This window comes from Mandrillus leucophaeus, unplaced genomic scaffold, assembly GCF_000951045.1.
Source record: "Mandrillus leucophaeus isolate KB7577 unplaced genomic scaffold, Mleu.le_1.0 Scaffold57, whole genome shotgun sequence".
NCBI lineage: Eukaryota > Metazoa > Chordata > Mammalia > Primates > Cercopithecidae > Mandrillus > Mandrillus leucophaeus.
In genome coordinates this window covers 3,413,376-3,432,708 of record NW_012106141.1, presented here as the reverse complement: position 1 = coordinate 3,432,708, position 19,333 = coordinate 3,413,376, and the positions used below count along the sequence as shown (strand labels likewise).

At 39.5% G+C, this 19,333-nt stretch overlaps 1 protein-coding gene across 2 annotated transcripts in view; it reads right to left on the bottom strand.

The window, feature by feature from the left end:
• Positions 1-19,333, bottom strand: part of FHIT (fragile histidine triad) — a 1,350,907-nt gene that overhangs the window by 163,725 nt on the left and 1,167,849 nt on the right. The window contains exon 6 of one of the 2 annotated variants that reach the window (XM_011998356.1): positions 16,453-16,521. In XM_011998356.1, coding sequence (XP_011853746.1) covers positions 16,453-16,521 — 69 coding nt within the window. Of the gene's footprint in view, positions 1-16,452; positions 16,776-19,333 lie in introns of those variants that run through there. The other variant, XM_011998355.1, reaches the window with a different exon arrangement.

The following is a 19,333-nucleotide window of genomic DNA, read 5'->3' as shown; positions in this document are numbered from 1 at the left end:
AGGCCAAAGGTCACCATCCTGCAAAGGATGACTGCATTCTTTATGGGTATCAGAATGGACCAAAGATGCACACAAGGACCAGGCAAAGTGGATTACTTGGACACCAGAGGCCAAGGAAACAACAGCCAAGGACCACAGAATCCCTGCCATTTTTAATAGTCAAACTGGTGACTGTGAAATTAATAATTGTTATATATGGCACTCAAATGAACCTCAGACACAGCAAGAGTTGACTTGGTGATTGAGAAGAAACTGGAGACAAGACAAAAAGCATGGGAATAAAAGACTGTAGAGTATCACATCAGCACAACTGGCTATTTTATTTTTATTTATTTATATTTATTTTTATTTTTTTGAGAGAGAGTCTTGCTGTGTCGCCCAGGCTGGAGTGCAGTGGTGCGATCTCAGCTCAGTGCAAACGCCACCTGCCGGGTTCAAGCGATTCTCCTGCCTCAGCCTCCTGAGTAGCTGGGACTATAGGCGTGCACCACCAGACCCAGCTAATTTTTTGTATTTTTAGTAGAGACAAGGCTTCACCATGCTGGCCAGGCTGGTGTGGAACTCCTGATCTCATGATCTGCCCACCTCGGCCTCCCAAAGTGCTGGGATTACATGCATGAGCCACTGCGCCCAGCGCTACTTTTTAATTAGTTTTTTTTAGATGGAGTCCCACTCTGTCACCCAGGCTGGAATGCAGTGGCATGATCTCAGCTCACTGCAACCTCCTCCTCTTGGGTTCAAGCGATTCTCCTGCCTCAGCCTCCCAAGTAGCTGAGACTACAGGCACGCACCACCACATCCGGCTAATTTTTGTATTTTTAGTAGAGACAGGGTTTCACCACATTGCCCAGGCTGGTCTTGAGTTCCTGACCTCAAGTGATCTGCCCGCCTGTGTCCTGAGGAGCATTTTTATTTTTTTTCTAACAAGTCAAAGAGTAGAAATACCAAAAAAGTCACTTCTCTGGGTGTTTCAGTTACTTAGCTAGCTCACACACATGTATTTCCCATGAGGTTTTGATCAAAACTAAAGTCAATTTTTTTCACTAGGTTCACCAAACAACTGCCAGTAAATACTGGCTTCTGCCAATGAATGAAAAAGAACACAGGATGTCTGCTCTTAAAAGGTGACCCCTGATGTTTCCTTTACATTACACAATTATTGCATGCTCATTATATTATGTTTGGGAAATGCAAGAGAATATGAAGAAAGGAACAGGAATGTAACATTCTATTTGAAGCCACATCTCTCTTAATTTCAAGGTACATGTGCTTCCATTCCATTCTCCGTTTATATGTCACTCTTTCCATTCAATATTATATCCCAATATATTTTTTCCCAGTAAATTTAGAAAGCTTATTTTGCCAAGGTTGAGGACATGCACCTGTGACACAGCCTTAGGAGGTTCTGACGACATGTGCCCAAGGTGATCAGAGCAGAGTTTGGTTTTATACATTTTAGGGAGATATGAGGCATCAATCAACATATGTAAGACAAACAATGGTTCATTCTGGAAAGATGGGACCACTCAAAGCAAAGGCAAGAAGACTCTAAGTGGAGAGAGAGCTTCCAGGGCATAGGTAGACAGGAGACACATGGCTGCATTCTTTTGAGTTTCTGACTAGCCTCTCCAAAGAAGGCAATCAGATATGTGTTTATCTCAGTGAGCAGAGGGGTGACTTTGAGTAGAATGGGAGGCAGGTTGACCCTAAGCAGCTCCCGACTTGACTTTTCCCTTTAGCTTAGTGATTTGGGGGCCCCAATATTTATTTTCCTTTCACACTTCCCCCCTTTTCTTTTAAAAAATCTTTCGGAGGAAGCATTTTAGAAGAAAATGACTCTCTGGTCTCAGGTTTTATCTCATCTCTCATGGCTAGGATGGTATATTCCTAGATGGGTAGGTCCTGAGTTATTAGGAAAGTTCATTTTTAGCAGGTTATCATCTCATGTTCTATGAAGAGACAATAGGGGGAGAAAGGAAAAAACAATAACAACAAACAAAAGAACAAGCCTGTAAAATCGATATACGCTACATTACTCTGAAGTCCATACATCAGTAGGCAGGTATGAAAGGGGCTTATGTATGTAAATGGCTGCTGTTATTTTTTTCTGAAGTTCCCGTTGTCTAACTTCAGTTCGCTTGGCTTCACGAAAGCACAGCTTAGTTTTTGGTGAGTCCAAATTAGGAAAAATGGGAAAAAAAGAAGGAAAAAAAATTGAAAACATTGTTTCGCAGACTTGTAGCCCAGAAAAATTAGAATTCATTCCAAACTGTAGAAAATAATAAAAATGGAAAAACATTAGGCAAGACTTGAATCAAACAACAGGTGTACTACAGTTCTGGAAATATAATTTTTCTCTCTCCAGTTTCCCATTTTTACTAAAGACAAATCATGGTAGGACTAATCTGCTTCATTATTCTTGGCCTGATTGTTTGTACACAGTGTTATATCATTAAAATTACTCATAAAAACTCATTTGATGGCTACATAGATGAATATATAGTATTAAAATATACTCCTCTATTATTTGGCATTTAAATTGTCTTCCAGGTTTAGATTTTTCAAATTAATTAGATCAGTTGTCCAAGTTTTATAGACACACACTCAGACACATTCTGATGTAATCTGGAACCATAATGCAGGTAAGAACATTTTGAACTTAGAGGTGATGACACAGAAATGCCTGTTATTCTCTGGGTTGGGTGTAGATACAATTCCATACATAAAGGTGTGTGTTGACCAGCCTATTTCGGATTGTCTATCTTGGAGAGTACTGGTAGACCTTTTAGGGGAGCAATTTATCAAGTTAATTTTCAGGGATGTTCCAGAAATGGGTACAGGGGACAGAGCTGGCCTTGGCGATTTAATTCTGGAGTTACCCATAAAGTTCCACTGTGCCTCTAGACTAAGACCTCCTATTTCGGCTTTAAAATCCCATTCTTTTCTCAGCAGGCTTTGTTGGTTTGAAAAAATTCATTGACATTGCAGGAAGGCCAACAATTTGAACTACTATTGTAATAATTGAGGTACAAGTTCTTTCTCAGAGGGAGGTTTTGACAGGAGGCAGGCAGTGCCCAAGAAGTAGGGGGACTTGCAGCTGATAAAGGAAAGTCATGGACCTGAGGATCTGAAGAACCAGGCTCTGAACACAGAGGGCTGGGGAAGTGCCAGGTTCAGCTCATCAGTCATTTCTTGACAACCTACTCTATGTTGTAGTGGTATTTGTTGGGTGCTGGGAGGCAGAGAGGACTAAGATGAGTAAGATGCCTCTGGTAGTTCATAAAGGCAGCAGAGTGAAGGAGAACCCAGACTCTGGAGCCAGACAACCTCAGTATGAATCTCAGGTCTGTTTCTTACTCTCTCTGTATCCTCAGAAAACTTTTCAAGTCTGCCTATGCCTTTGTTTCGATACATGATGGAGATAAATGTACCTTAATGCCCAAATGAGCACTTCATTATATATATTAACTAATCAGTATGCTAATGTCATAGGCATATCACAGTCTCCCTCCACATTTGAGGGTGTCTCCAGCTAATGAAAATTTTGTTTCCAACCTCTTTCAAGGAGTCTAACTGAGCCTTATCCCAGATCACCAATAGATGAAACTAGCCCAATGCCCCAGGTAAAGAAGGTAAATGGTAGATACCACATGTGAATGGAAAATGATTTAGGAAAACAAGTGCAGTTGCTTATTTCAGGTCACTAAAAGGAAATTCAGCCTCAGTCTTCATATCAACTGATAGGGCCAACATTACCTGAGAAGCCAATGAAATTTCATATATAGATTTGACCTAACTGTGCAATGTCCTTTCAATAACTCTGAAGAGCTTACTAGAAGGAACAATTTTTTAGAGGGAAAAATATGTTGGAGCAAGGCTACATTTCAGTGCAAAGGGAATATTCTATGAGTTCCTTAGTTACCACTCATGTAAGAAGGATTTCCAGCAGGTACTGGTGCAACTGGCCTACAAGATATTTATGGTCCATTAAGAGTTATAAGCAAGACTGTTTCTTTTTCAGAAAAAAAAGCAGTTTTCTCTTAAATATTTTAGTGTGTTATGACATGAATACACTATAGGGCTAGCAAAAGTATTTAAGAGGTTCAGCACACAAAACCAGCTCCAAAAGGAAGACCTTGGGAATTGTAGAAGCTTGGCTAGAGCGTGTTGATGACTTCCTTGTGTTTAACAAAAAAATATAAAAAGGAGTTATAATAAAGTACCTAGATGGGGACCAGTGGGCCATATCCTAAAAACAGAGAAAATGCATGACTTTGTAAAATGCCATTTCTCTCACTGTAAGCCTTAATTACTGGTGGTGTGTCTAGGACCTATATATTTATTGGAAATCCAGTGTGTGTGTTGTGTGTGTGTCGTGTGTGTGTGTGTGTGTGTGTAAATGCCTCTAAGGTTGAACAGCGATATGAAAACCATTTGAGATTTAGTACTGGAAGTTCCAGTGTCTAAGAAAATCAGTTTTCTCACTATTATGTGGGTTTTCCATAAAATTGAAGGATAATATTTTCCTTAGGCTAAAGCAAAGGATGATAGAAATAGGGAAGGCTTTGTAGTCAAACAGACTTTGATATAAACAAGCTTTACCATGAGCTGGTTATGAGGTTTTGACATAGACATTTACTCTCCACAAATTTAGTTTCAATTCAATGGTATGAGTGATATTGACCCTGCCAGGTTAGTGAAAATAAAATAATGTATGCTTGGCACCTAGCAGACAGTCCAGCCCAATGTGTATTCTCATTGACAATAATTTGATTATTATTCTCAAATACTACATTTATTTAAAATAGATTTATTATTCTGAGTGTATTCTCAATGACAATAATAATTTTATTATATTATTATTTTTCATTAGTGCTCTCCCTAGGAGCAAAGACTGAGAACTAGAGTTGTTTATGACCACCAACCTTACACTAGAAGCCCAGTACAACTGGATATTTTCCCCCCATTTTAAATATGGAAAACATGAGACACCGAGATTTAAATAGCAAATTCAACATTAAAGAGTTTGCAATAAATCACTATGTTGACTCAAGGTGTAGAATTTAGAGCTATACAGGTATACCAGGTCTTTCTTGATTTCCTTGATTAGAAAGAAAATCTGGCATCATTCAAATTCCTCTTCTAAATCTGGGGAAGGTCATAACAATCTCCACAAACAGCTGCTTGCCAGTAAGCTGAAGCAGTTTGAAAGCATTCTAGAGCAACACCATCCAGAAATCTAATGCAAGATACATATGTCATTAAAAGTGTTTGGTAGCAACACCAAAACAAGTGCAAAGAAACAGGTGAAATTAATTTTAGTGATACGATTTTTAACTCAACATTACCAAAATATTATCATTTCAACATGTAACTATTATAAAACATTATTAATGAGATATTTCCTTTTTTTTTGGTAGAAGTCTTTGAAATCCAAACTGTATTTTACATCTACAACACATCTCATTTCAGACTGGTCACATGTAGCTAGTGGCTACCAAACTGAATATCAATGGTAGACCTCACCTCGCAGTGACAAAAATATAACCACATTTTGAACACTTAAGCTGGGATTCTAAACATCAGGCTATGTTTCCAGGACTCTACGTCTCCAAAAGCAGGCAACTTGGAGGCCTTAGGGTTTCTTCCTGCTGGCACATGGCACACGGCACATGAATGAACCTTGCTCCAAGCTAAGAAGTTATGTTTTTTATTTATAAAGGTTCTTTGAATTACATGTATCATTCTTTTGTCTAAAGAATGACAGGTGATAATTTAAAAGTAAAAACATTTACAAATGCTTTGGGACTTTAAAATTGTATTAATTTTTATCTTCTGTTTCCCCCTAATTCTTGCTTATTTTGATTGTCTTCATTAAAAGAGAGATAAAGTAAAATGTTTGGGGGGCTTTTCACTTTGGGGCCATTATAATTTATATTGAGGGAATCATGCCAATGCTTAATTCATATCTGTTTTCTCTTTGCCTAATTTATCCATTTCTACTCATAATTCATTTTTCCAATAGTCTTTTTTTTCTGTCCCTAATCCATATACTCTCATTTCTCTAAGTAAAATAGATTTGGAAAAACTACTGAGATCTTGGTAGTATGCTTTAGCAGGTTAACTCCAAACTTATCAAAACTTTTTGGACAATTTTAAGTGACTTTATTAATAGCTATGTTGAGAACCTTGAATGTAAACCTAAGATTTTTTTAAACACCCAAACGGCCCATTTTTCAAGCACTGTAGTTAAACTTAGGTTTCACTGCAGCAGCCACTGTGAGACTGAGAGTAGAACTATGAGAAGTAGGTAGGACGACAGATGGACTACAGCAACAAGGACACCTCAGAGCAGGTGTTTTCCTCCTTCACAGGCAAGCATCTTAGAGCTTTCTGATGGAATGTATCTGTGTGGAGCGAGAATTCACTGAGGAGGGCAGATAGGACTCTGCACAAGAAGGCTTGATTCAGGAAATAATGAGGGAGGACCACATGGAGTGGTTTGATAGAGTGGATTTACTATGGATGCTATGGATAGAGTGACACATAATTAAAATTTTCTTATTTCTCACTAACATGCAACTGAGCATATTCAAACAACATAGGAGAGCAATTCTGGAAAACTAATCTAGGGTGGCTGACCTCAAGGCAAACTCTAGGACAAAACCATGGAATCCTTTGCCTTGAAGCTCAACCTCTAGATACCTGTATCCTCCTCATCAACCACTCTTCAGCCTTCTTTCATTATTTTTCCTCTTTAGTGTCCAATGACTTCACGATCTTCCTTGGAGGCCCCAGCTCACCATCACTACCATTATAGCCCTCCATGCTTCTCAACATTCCTCACTTGCTCAACTCTATCAAACATGACTAGCCTAGGCCAGGCACAGTGGCCCATGCCTGTAATCCCAGTACTTTGGGAGGTCAAGCCAGGAGGATTGCTTGAGGCTAGGAGTTTGAGGCCAGCCTGGACAACATTGTGAGACCTGTCTCTACAAAAAAAAAAAACATTAGTCAGGTGTGGTGGTATGTGCCTGTAGTCCTAGCCACTCAGGAGGTTGAGGCAGGAGGATCACTTGAGACCAGGGGTTTGAGGCTGTCGTGAGCTATGACTGGGCCACTGCTCCCCAGCCTGGCAACAGAGCGAGACCCTGTCTCTTAGGGGGAAAAAAACAGAGTTAATAAAATGACTAACCTGAATCATATATTGTGACAGTTAATATTGAGTGTCAACTTGACCGGACTGAAGGATGCAAAGTATTGTTATTGGGTGTGTCTATGAGGGAACTGCCAAAGGATATTAACATTTGAGTGGGCTGGAGATGCAGACCCACCCTCAGTCTGGGTGGGTACCATCTAATTAGCTGTCAGAACGGCTAGAATAAAGCAGGCACAAGAAGGTGGAAAGAGCTGACTTGCTGAGTTTTCCAGCCTTCATCTTTCTCCTGTGCTGGATGCTTCCTGCCCTCGAACATTGGACTCCAAGTTCTTCGGCTTATGGTATCTTGGACTTATACCAGTGGTTTGCCAGGGGCTCTCGGGCCTTCAGCAACAGAGTGAAGGCTGCACTGTCAGCTTCCCTACTTTTGAGGTTTTGGGACTCGGACTGGCTTCCTTGCTCTTCAGCTTGCAGACGGCCTATTGCGGGGCTTCACCTTGTGATCGTGTAAGTTAATTCTCCTTAATAAACTCTCCTTCATATATGCATCTATCCTATTCGTTTTGTCCTGCTAGAGAACGCTAATACATATATTATCTGAATATTTGCTTCTGTGAGAAAAATGGGCACAAATAACTTTTAACCAGAAAAATGCTTTTCTGCTAATTTTGTTTCTCTCTTTTGAGGAACACAGAGATTTAACTCAGTAATAATCTGACATAGAATAGGGTAAACCAGATGCTTACCCAGCTCTCTCATTATTAAAATAGGTAGCCAAAGAGCATTCATAGATACAGAGGGAGTATTTGAGGTCATAGGCCATTAAATTAGCGTTACTATATGCTTATTTGTTAGTTTCATCACATCTGGTTCTTTGAATAAAAAGTCTCCATTAATTTAGAAGAGCATATCAAGTTGTTATCTTATTCTGAATAAGAGATACTAAAGTTTTCATTCCAAAATTCTCAAATACCCAGAAACTTACTACTCAGTGGGAGGACATCAGTAAACCCAGAAGACAAAAAGCTAATTAACTGTCTCACTGAAACATTCCTTCCTTTTTGAAAAGTCAACTAGGGACCCATGGACTCTGAGCCCATTGTCAAATGGTGTGTGAAAGAGATCCAAGTTCAACAATAAATATCATCAGCAATATAATGGTTCTCTCCAGCCCTCAGGGCCAAATGGCCTGCATTTTAGCAAATTGATTTTGCTCATGAATTGTGTTAAGCCAAGCAATTGTTTCCCATGACATGCTTGAACCCACGTTTGCTTTGTCTATGAAATTCATGGTTGAATTTGTCCAATTGCTGATTGCTATTCCCATTTGCTTTAATAATAGTCACTTCCTTCATCAGTAATGGGTTTTATATACAGCGCGCAGTCACAGTCATTCAATGTCACCCATAAACATTTGATGAATTGTCCAATACAGTTATGAGAGTCGCTTATTTGCGATACAGCTAGGGTAAGTCTTACTGAGTTAATGAGATGATATGACATTAGGCCATGGGTGTTTCCTCCCCCACATTATCTATACACACTCTTTTATTCAAGGACCCATTTGGGTCATTACCATAATCTTCATCAACTTGTCAAGATAATGAAGGGCCCACTGAGTTCAGGGAAGGCTTGGCATAATTCATGAAAATTTAAAGAACATAGATGTAGAAAGAGTTTGGGCGCTACAGATAAACAAGATCTACATAGACAACCACAAGGAAAGAGCTTCAGCAGACATTCTGCTTTGGAAAGGGGAGAGTTTGAGCTCAGTTTTGAGACAGAACAGAGGCATCTATTCTGAAATGTCTAGGACATACTGCTGGAGGATGACAAGGTGAAAACAAACTTAGAGACGATAATCAAGGTTGGAAAGAAAGAGTAGCTCTCGAGCCTGCTTTCAGCAAATCCTACATCTGTATTTGTTATGGCCACATAAATCTGGGTTTGGTGGGAGGGGGCAAGTTAGTTATCAACTTTGACATGTGCCTACCAGACTTGCTTAGCAATCAGACAAGGTTTATAATTGCTTCCCCTAACCATTCCAGAGTACCACAATTTGTAGCCTTCTGCACACTAATTTCTGACCAAAGGATTCTGTTCCATTAATGCCCCATTAAATTCACCTCAGATGGCTGATAGCACCATGTCAAACTCTCACTCAGTGTGGCTATGAGTTAGTGAATTGGCCCTCTGAAAAGCAATATATAGTCTCCTTTTAAATTATGTTAGAATGAGTAGAGAATTTCAAGTTCTTCTAGATCAACACCTTGGTTTTTTAAAAAATGTGTTCATTTGTTTTCAAATATTCATTGAAGGTCCAACCTAGGCCAGATTAGATCCTTGCTCTTAAGACTATAACACATAATTGGGGGATCCAGGTATTGAATAATAAAGTAATAAATTATGTCAAGTGTGGGAGGTGTTAAGAATGAAACAGACATGGTAATATGATAGAGTTACTCCAGAGGGGAGAGAGGATTAACTATTATAGATGAAATCAGAAAACAGTGAAAAGTATCCTTCAAGGAGGTGACTCAGAGATGAGATTTGAATGATGACATGAAGCCACATGAAGGGGAAGAGAAGATGGTAGACGTTACAGGTGAAGAGAACAACATGTGCAAAGGCACTGAGGTGGGAACAAGAATGATATGTTTGACAAAAGAAGTCAGTGGGAGAGAATGAGACTTATAGGAGCTGGGGAGATGGGGCAGGACCTACCATTGAAGTTAAAGAACTAACCTGGATTTTGGGTTTTACATTTAAGTCTTTAATCCATCTTGAGTTAATTTTTGTATAATATGTAAGGAAGGGGTCCAGTTTCTGTTTTCTGCATATGACTAGCCAGTTTTCCCAACACCATTTATTATGTAGGTAATCCTTTCCCCATTCTTTGTTTTTGTCTGTCTGTCGAAGATCAGATGGTTGTAGATGTGTGATGTCATTTCTGAAGTCTCTGTTCTGTTCCATTGGTCTATATATCTGTTTTGGTACCAGTACCGTGCTGTTTTAGTTACTGTAGTCTTGTCATATAGTTGGAAGTCAGATAGCGTGATGCCTCCAGCTTTGTCCTTTTTGATTAGGATTGTCTTGGCTATATGAGCTCTTTTTTGGTTCTATATTAAATTTAAAGTAGTTTTTTCTAATTCTGCAAAGAAAGTCAACAGTAGCTTGATGAGAATAGCATTGAATCTATAAATTACTTTGGGCAATATGGCAATTTTCACGATATTGATTCTTCCTATCTGTGAGCATGGAATGTTTTTCCATTTGTTTGTATTCTCTTATTTCCTTGAGCAGTGGTTTGTAGTTCTCCTTGAAGAGGTCCTTCACATCCCTTGTAAGTAGTAATCCTAGGTATTTTATTCTCTTTGTAGCAATTGTGAATGGGAGTTTGCTCATAATTTGGTTCTCTGACTATTATTGGTGTATAGGAATATTTGTAATTTTTGCACACTGATTTTGTATCCTGAGACTTTGCTGAAGATGCTTATCAGCTTAAGGAGGTTTTGGGCTGACACGATGGGGTTTTCTAAATATATAATCATGTCATCTGCAAACACAGACAATTTGACTTCCTCTCTTCCTATTTGAACACCCTTTATTTCTTTCTCTTGCCTGATTGCCCTGGCCAGAACTTCCAATACTATGTTGAATAGGAATGGTGAGAGAGGACATTCTTGTGCTGTGTTGTGTTGTGCTGGTTTCCAAAGGGAATGCTTCCAGCTTTTGCCCATTTCATATGATATTGGCTATGGGTTTGTCAAAAGTAGCTCTTATTATTTTGAGCTATGTTCAATCAATACCTAGTTTATTGAGAGTTTTTAACATGAAGGGATGTTGAATTTTCTCGAAGGCCTTTGCTGCATCTATTGAGATTATCATGTGGTTTTTGTCATTGGTTCTGTTTATGTGATGGATTACATTTATTGATTCGTGTATGTTGAACTAGCCTTGCATCCCAGAGATGAAGCTGACCTGATCATGGTGGACAAGCTTTTTCATGTACTGCTGGATTTGGTTTGCCAGTATTTTATTAAGGATCTTCACATCGATGTTCATCAGGGATATTGGTCTGAAATTTTCTGTTTTTATTTTGTCTCTGCCAGGTTTTGGTATCAGGATGATACTGGCCTCATAAAATGAATTAGGGAGGAGTCCCTCTTTTGGGATTGTTTGGAATGCTTTCAGAAGGAATGGTACCAGCTCCTCTCTGTACCTTATGTAGAATTCGGCTGTGAATTCATCTGGTCATGGGCTTTTTTTGGTTGGGAGGCTATTAATTATTGTCTCAATTTCAGAACTTGTTAGAAAACCTAGGCAATACCATTTAGGACATAGGCATGGGCAAAGACTTCAAGATGAAAACACCAAAAAAAAAAATTGCAACAAAAGCCAAAGCTGACAAATAGGATCTAACTGAAGAGCTTCTGTGCAGCAAAAGAAACTAGCATCAGAATGAACAGGCAACCTACAGAATGGGAGAAAAATTTTGCAATCTACCCACCTGACAAAGGTCTAATATCCAAAATCTAGAAGAAACTTAAATAAATTTACAAGAAACAAACAAACAAACAAAAAATCAAAAAGTGGGCAAAGAATATGAACAGACACTTCTCAAAAGAAGATATTTATGCAGCCAAGAAACACAGGAAAAAAGCTCATCATCACTGATCATTAGATAAATGCAAATCAAAACCACAATGAGATAGCATCTCACACCAGTCAGAATGGCGATTATTAAAACAACAGATGCGGGCGAGTCCGTGAAGAAATAGGAATGCTTTTACATTGTTGGTGGGAGTATAAATTAGTTCAACTATTGTGGAAGACTGTGTGGCGATTCCTCAAGGATCTAGAACCAGAAATACCATCTGACCCAGCAATCCCATTACTGGGTATATACCCAAAGGATTATAAATCATTCTACTATACACAGGCATATATATGTTTATTGCAGCACTATTTACAACAGCAAAGACTTGGAACCAACCTAAATGTCCATCAATGATAGACTGGATAAAGAAAAAGTGGTACATATATACCATGGAATACTATACAGCCATAAAAAAGAATGAGATCATATCTTTTGCAGGGACATGGATGAAGCTGGAAACCATCATTCTCAGCAAACTAACACAGGAACAGGAAACCAAAGATTGCATGTTCTCACTCATAAGTGGGAGGTGAACAATGAGAACACATGGACACACAGAGGGGAAAAACACGTACTGGGGTCTGTTGGGGGTGGGGGGCGATGGGGAGGGAAAGTATTAGGACAAATACCTAATGCATGAAGGGCTTAAAACCTAGATGACGGGTTGATAGGTGCAGCAAACCACCATGGCACATGTATACCTATGTAACAAACCTGCACGTTCTGCACATGTATCCCAGAACTTGAAGTTAAAAACAACAACAAAAACAACAAAATAAACTCACCTGGGGCCAGAGCACTGTAAATGAGTAGTCAGGGAGGTTAAACAGATGTTTCAGATAAACAGCATGCCCAGTATACCAGACAGAAGATCCTGGGGAATAGTAATCTTTGAGTGGCAGAGAGAAGAGGAGCAGCCCATGAAATAGGCAAAGATCTTAAACTCCAATGCCTTCAGGAGCTATGCATGCACCATCAGCCAGTGAAGCAAGCCTAGGTAGGAGGCAGACATGGCAACTGCATAGGCCTAGAGAATGAGCAATATGCCTAACAGCATTTAGATTCATTAAGAAATACTTTACAGCCACAATAAAGCAAACCACCAAATATACTTTGCAGGCAAAAATAAAACACATATGAGGAGGCAAGCAAAGCCCAAGGACCATCAATATGCAATGCTGAGCTGCAGGAAAAGCAGGAAGTGGGCTGGGAATGAGAAAAAAAAAATCAGTAAAGTGTGGTTTCCTATAAGTTTTTTTAAAAAAAGGTTTTACCTTTTATTTCCATGAACTTAACAAAGAAAACAATATGTTTCACTAGACAGTCACCCAAACATTGTAATACTAATAACAACAACAACAAAAAAAAACCCCACTATTTGTTACAGAACTTGTAAAACCTGAAAATGGCGGTAATGATCAAATGGTTCAAATGTGTAAAGAGAGGAATCGCAAATCCAAGTGGCCCATCCACCGACCAAATGTAGATATCTTCTTGAAGAATTGTGGCCATCTGCTCTGTGCTTGAGTGAATCCAGGGATGGGAAGCTCACCCCCTTGTAAGGCACTCTTTAAGTGTTCAGAAGGTTTTTTCACTTTGACCTGTTATTATGTAGAGCTAATGATATCTGCCACCTTGTAGTCCAATAATCACAGATATACCCTCTGGAGTCACATAGAATGTATTTAATACCTTTCCAACTGCCAGCCCTTCAGATAATTTGGAAACAGTGACTCTGTTACTATCTTCCCTCTACAAGTCTTCCTTTTTCCAGGCAAAACATTCCCACCATCAACTACTCCCCAAATCTGTTTTCAGACACAACCGCCCTTCTTATGAACCTTCTTATTTGTCACTAACCATCTTAAAACAGTGCCCAGAAAGAACACAATGTTCCTAGCCAATTTATACTCTGGGGCTTCTTTAGGCATAATTTTCTACGTCTGCAGCAGTAGAAATACAATTACATTTTATGGAGCTCAGCCTCCTGCTGTTCCTGTTTCCTACCTCCCACCCTCCAAGGCAGTCTGTTTGTTGAATGCCCTGAACAGATGCATAATCTAGAGCGAGTGCTCCCATCAATATAAAGAATGCCATCCCTCATCACTCCATCGCTTCTGATTAAGATCACTTGGTCTAATGTACATTAAGTTCTATACCAATAATGCCTGTGCGGTGCTGCATGCTTTTCATGCCTCTTTCTGAACACTGTGTTATTAGATACTCAGCCTGGAGAAGCATTTTCATACAAAGAGGAAGACAAAACTGAGAATGAATGGTTAAAGACAAAGGGAAAATTGGGAATCTCACTGTTGGAAAGAATGGTAGATGGGAACATCCAATGACCTGGCTTTGAATCTGGTTCTCTACTAACCATTGCTACTTAAAAAAATAGTAATAATAACAATAAGAACAGAAACTGCTATCTATTAACAAATTCTTGGTAAGTACCAACCCCTGAAATAAGTCTTTCAGGCTTCGATATCATATGGTTAGGAGATGCCACTGGGATTTGAACTTACTTCTGCCTGTTTCTAGACTTCAATCTCTACACAGTCTTTTACCACAATCTCCCTTAGTGGATACTGTCTATACTACATATGACTTATACCACTGATTTAAAAAAAAAAGAAAAGAAAGAACTCTTAGAGTAATTACTTCTCCTGAGATGATCCTCCAAAATGTAGAAGTAGAAACATGTGTTTTCTTATCTGTGGGGCCATCAGAGCATGCAGACAAGGGCAAAAGAATAAGAGAGGAGAGCGAGGCCATACACCAACCACAGTGCTGTACATTGTGTCTTGAACTGGGCTGAAATGTAACCATGCAGCTTCTGTTTCAAGCACATTTGGAACATCGACAAGATTTCAAGGTGACTGTTCAGCCTAAGAAAACAGTGTTTTCAAGCACTTTTAATGCTACCTTAGCAGTACTTACTAGTATATAATTCATGTGCTAATTTATTCATTAAAACAGTCTGTATCTGGCAACATTTTATTAACCTTAGTTTACATGACTGAGATTGGTATTTGTATTTTAATTACATCTCTTTATAATTACTCTATAATTCTGATTTTCTTCCAATGTGAACTAAGCCCTTATCAATCCCCAAACTGCATTCCACATCTAATGAAAATGAGTTCAAATTATAGTTTTATAGAATATGGCTTTGGAAAACCCAGAGAGCCTATTCCCAAAGGTGGTCATGCATCAGAGCCTCCTGGGGATTTCCTTATATAATGACTGATTCCTGAGGGCTGTGCAATCTACTCGATCAGAATCTCCAGGGACAGGACCTCCTGAGAATTGAGATCTGCAACTAGTCCACAAATCAGCACTTAGGTACTGGTGACTAGATTATTTCCACTCTACGCACATCCACTACAGCTCTTGGAAAACATAGGAAGCAAAAGATAGTAAGGGTTATCCTAAAGGCAGAATAACCAGCCACTTCACGAAATCCAATGCATCCCAGAAACATTAATTATAAGTTTCATTATTAACTGCTGACCTATTGTTCTTTATTTTCAGGATTTGAGTTGCCATTTTAATGTCAGTACTGCAAAGAAGCCCTATAGACACACACACAAAAAGTTGCATAGATTTTAACTGGTCCCTGGAAACGAGGTAGAGATAATCATGTGGTTTATTTGACAGAGCCACATGATAAACAATCTAGATAAACAATGTGTTTTAAAACGCATTCTCAAAGAGTTAGAACAGGAATGTCAAATAGACAGCAAATATGATATCTCCCTCCTATCTGATGCCCTTGGCAGGCATTGCTAATCAATTACAGCACTTTTCCTTGCATCCACAAACAGCCTCAAAGTCCTTTTAACCAATCACTCCAGGGCACTAGTGCAATCTAATCTGCTCTACCATGTGGGGGACATACTTTCCCCTCTTTGGCTAGAATAAACAGGTAAACTGAAATCACCTTATATTTTATAACAGCCTGATCCATGACAGACTCTACACTCCACACGGTGGAAATGGGCATCTGAAGGTTCTCATGTAGACAGGGCTTTAGGTGAGGATCACCTGGCTCTTGCCGATTCATGTTTGTAGTGGTTTTACACTTGTATCTTTGAATGGGAGTACTTAGAAATAAATTAACTTCTTTAATATTTATGATATGTGAGTTACACTTATTCAAACCAACCTAGTTTTTCCTCACAATAATTCAAAGTTTCGCTTTGAATAAATGCTGTTGGGAACGACAAGCTGAGTTCCAAAATGTTTTAAAAATTAAGTGTAGCATTTGACTAAAACAATCATCTATCAATCTGCTTGATTTTCACCGGTAGCACCATAGGTTTTCTTCTGTGGAGATTCTGGGCTGTATCTCCATGCAAATATTTACTGTCCTGGTAAATGACAGGATAGGAATCACAAGGACACTTGTTTTCTGCTGGTTTTCATTTGAAAAAGAAAATCATTATAATTAATTAGTCTTGGGTTCCCATGATGGCCATTCTTGACTCCTTGGCTTCTACTGCCACTTTCCAAGTCAGACTAAATAGAATTCCATTTCAGACCATATCTAGGGTAATACTTGATTCATTAGGTTGATGTCATCCCAACGACAGTCCCCGTGATCAAACAATAAGATCAGAGAGAGCAGACCCACCTTCTCATAGATGCTGTCATTCCTGTGAAAGTCTCCAGCCTTCCTGGGAAGAACATGGATGTGAACGTGCTGAAAATGTACAAGAAAGAAAAAAGTAAATGTGATTATCTCCCCATGTATTTTTAGACTTGACAGTGATGATCTCATGAAGCCCAATTACTCCATGATGGTTCCTGCTGGGTTATTTTTCAGAGGAAGTTGATATCCACCTTCGGTAACTATACCTGAATTCTGCCGAGGAGAGAGCACACTAAGCAAGAGAGAACAACTTGGTGGTATATATACAAGAGTTGGAGTGAAATGCTAGAGTGTTTCAGAGGCTCTATGGAATTATTCATGGTTGTCAGTCTTGGTTGTAGTTAGCCAGTGCTTTGAAATGACAGCACATCTTCAAAGGTGACCATCATGACTCTGAATCTGACAAGAAATAAGAATTGGCTAACAGAGAACTGCATAAGTAAAGAGCGAATAAATGAGAGTAGCAAGTAGTATAGGCAGAATTACAGACTCAGAGCTTTGAGAAATAATCGTATAATAGTAATACAAACAGTTCTCATTTATTAAGCATTTACTTCCTATGATAAGGAAAGCTGTGTGTTTGGCATTCTGTCATTTAGTACTCTTAAAAATCCTGTGAGGCAGCCAGGCGTGGTGGCTCACGCCTGTAATCCCAGCACCTCGGGAGACTAAGGGGGGCAGATCACGAGGTCAGGAGATCAAGACCATCCTGGCCAACACGGTGAAACCCCGTCTCTACTGAAAATACAAAATCGAAAAATTAGGAGGCTGAGGCAGGAGAATGGCGTGAACCCAGGAGGCAGAGTTTGCAGTGAGACGAGATCACGCCACTGCATTCCAGCCTGGGTGACAGAGTGAGACTTCTTCTCAAAAAAAAAAAAAAAAAAAAAAAAAAAATCCTGTGAGGCAAGGTCTACTATGATCTCCATTTCACAGAAGAGGAAATCAATGTTCGGTGAGGCCAGAGCACCACAGGAAGTAAAAGTCAGCACCGGAAATGAGGCCTCTTGGCTTTTTCTCCCACGTGTTTCATTAGCACATGCACTGATTCTGCGAATTTAATCTTTTAAATAGCCCATTTCCCTAGTCTACTAAAGCACCCAGGTAATATACATAGCAATGCTATTATGCAATGATCGTGAATCAAGGCTCAGAGCATATCTAATTCAATATATTCTTTAAGGCTAAACTGCCATTTGAAAGTTTTACTTTCCAAATAGCCTCTATTGTACCTTGGGTGAAGTTAAACCTCACTTCTGCCCTTGAGCTGTGTTCCACTTTTATTGCAAACCATGGCGAGGAATGTGAAAATGAAGAGCTTAAATAGAGGCAGACAGTGGGTCAAACCTCATCCCTGATCACCCACCCCTTCTTGATTACTGCGATCGGGCTCCAAGGCTCCAAAAGGCCTCCAGAGAACATAAGATTAAGTGTCCCTGTGGTTTTGCAGTACAAGGAGGGGGAAAATGATACCCTATTAAAGCTGAGGCAGGGTACAACGTGGTCCAAGGTGAATGAAGCAGAGGGGAGCTTCAAAGCAGCCCCTGAGCACAGTTCCCAAAGAGTGACATGCTTTTGCCAGAATATTCACCAGTCAATGATAAAGACAGTCACGGATCTCTCAGCAACTGGGCCAAGTGTGTATTTAAGTCACAAAGATTATGTGAGCATGGAGAGAGAAAGTGAAAGAACAAACAAGGAAAAAATAAATCACAAACTACCCATGAAACCAAATTCTTAGGAGAAAGCCAGGCAGGTGGGCCTGGGCTGAAATCTATTGAAATCTCTAGATGGGCTGACTTAAAAGCAAAACCAGGAAAATAACATAGCACAAGGATACAGACCACCCTTAGAAGGAGCCTTCACTCACTCTTTAATTCCAGAATCTCCTGCTATCCTTTCTTCTTTTCCTCTTTTTCTCCTTTCTTCTTTCTTTCCCCCTCCTCCTTTCTTCCCCTCTTCCTCCCTCCCATCTATCCATCTTTCATCACCTCCCTTGTACATTCTAGGAAGTTCCAGACCAGTGTCTTGCAGTTAAACATCCTAATACAAATCCTGGACCTACCACAAACTAACTGTGTGACCTTGCCTCACAAAGTCTATGTGTCAGTATCCTTATCTATATGGGGATTATAATGGTTGCTACCTCACAGGGTTAAGAGGATTAAGTCTGCTAACCATGTGCTGAGCATTCAGCTTTGCACGTAGTTACTACTCATTACCTAGAAATGTAAAAGAATTACTTTTATTATTTAAAAAAACACATTTAAACCTGAAGACCAAGTAGACATCACATTCAGGGATTGATTTCTGTATCAGCAAAAAAAAAAAAAAAAAAAAAAAGGAAAGATATTAAGAAGCTCCTTGAATGAGGGCATTGCTTAAGCATCTCTTTTGCAAAAGCTGGTTTCTGTTGCTTTGACTAGCCATTCTCAATCTTCCACCTGTACTTGGGGCTTGTTAAAATGCAGACTACAGGGCCCTGAAAGTCCACATTTCTAACAAGCTCCCAGCTGATGCTGGTCTAATGCCACACTTCGAGACCCACTGGCTTACAATATTCATCTGGTTTCTTACCTCGCTTCTGCCAGTGTGGGCACTGAGGTCACTCGCTGTTTTGCCTGCCCTACTGCATTATGTGTAGACTCTTTGTCTCATTTCTTGTTTTTTCCTCTTTTCCTTCCTTCTGTCTTTTCTTTCTCTTCTTTTCCTCCTTCGTTTTTATTTTTTTCCCTTCCCTTCCTTCTTTTCTTTCTCCCCACAGAATCTCACTCTGTCACCCAGGATGGAGTACAGTGATACAATCACAGCTCACTGCAGCCTTCAACTCCCAGGCTCAAGAGATCCTCCGGCATCAGCCTCC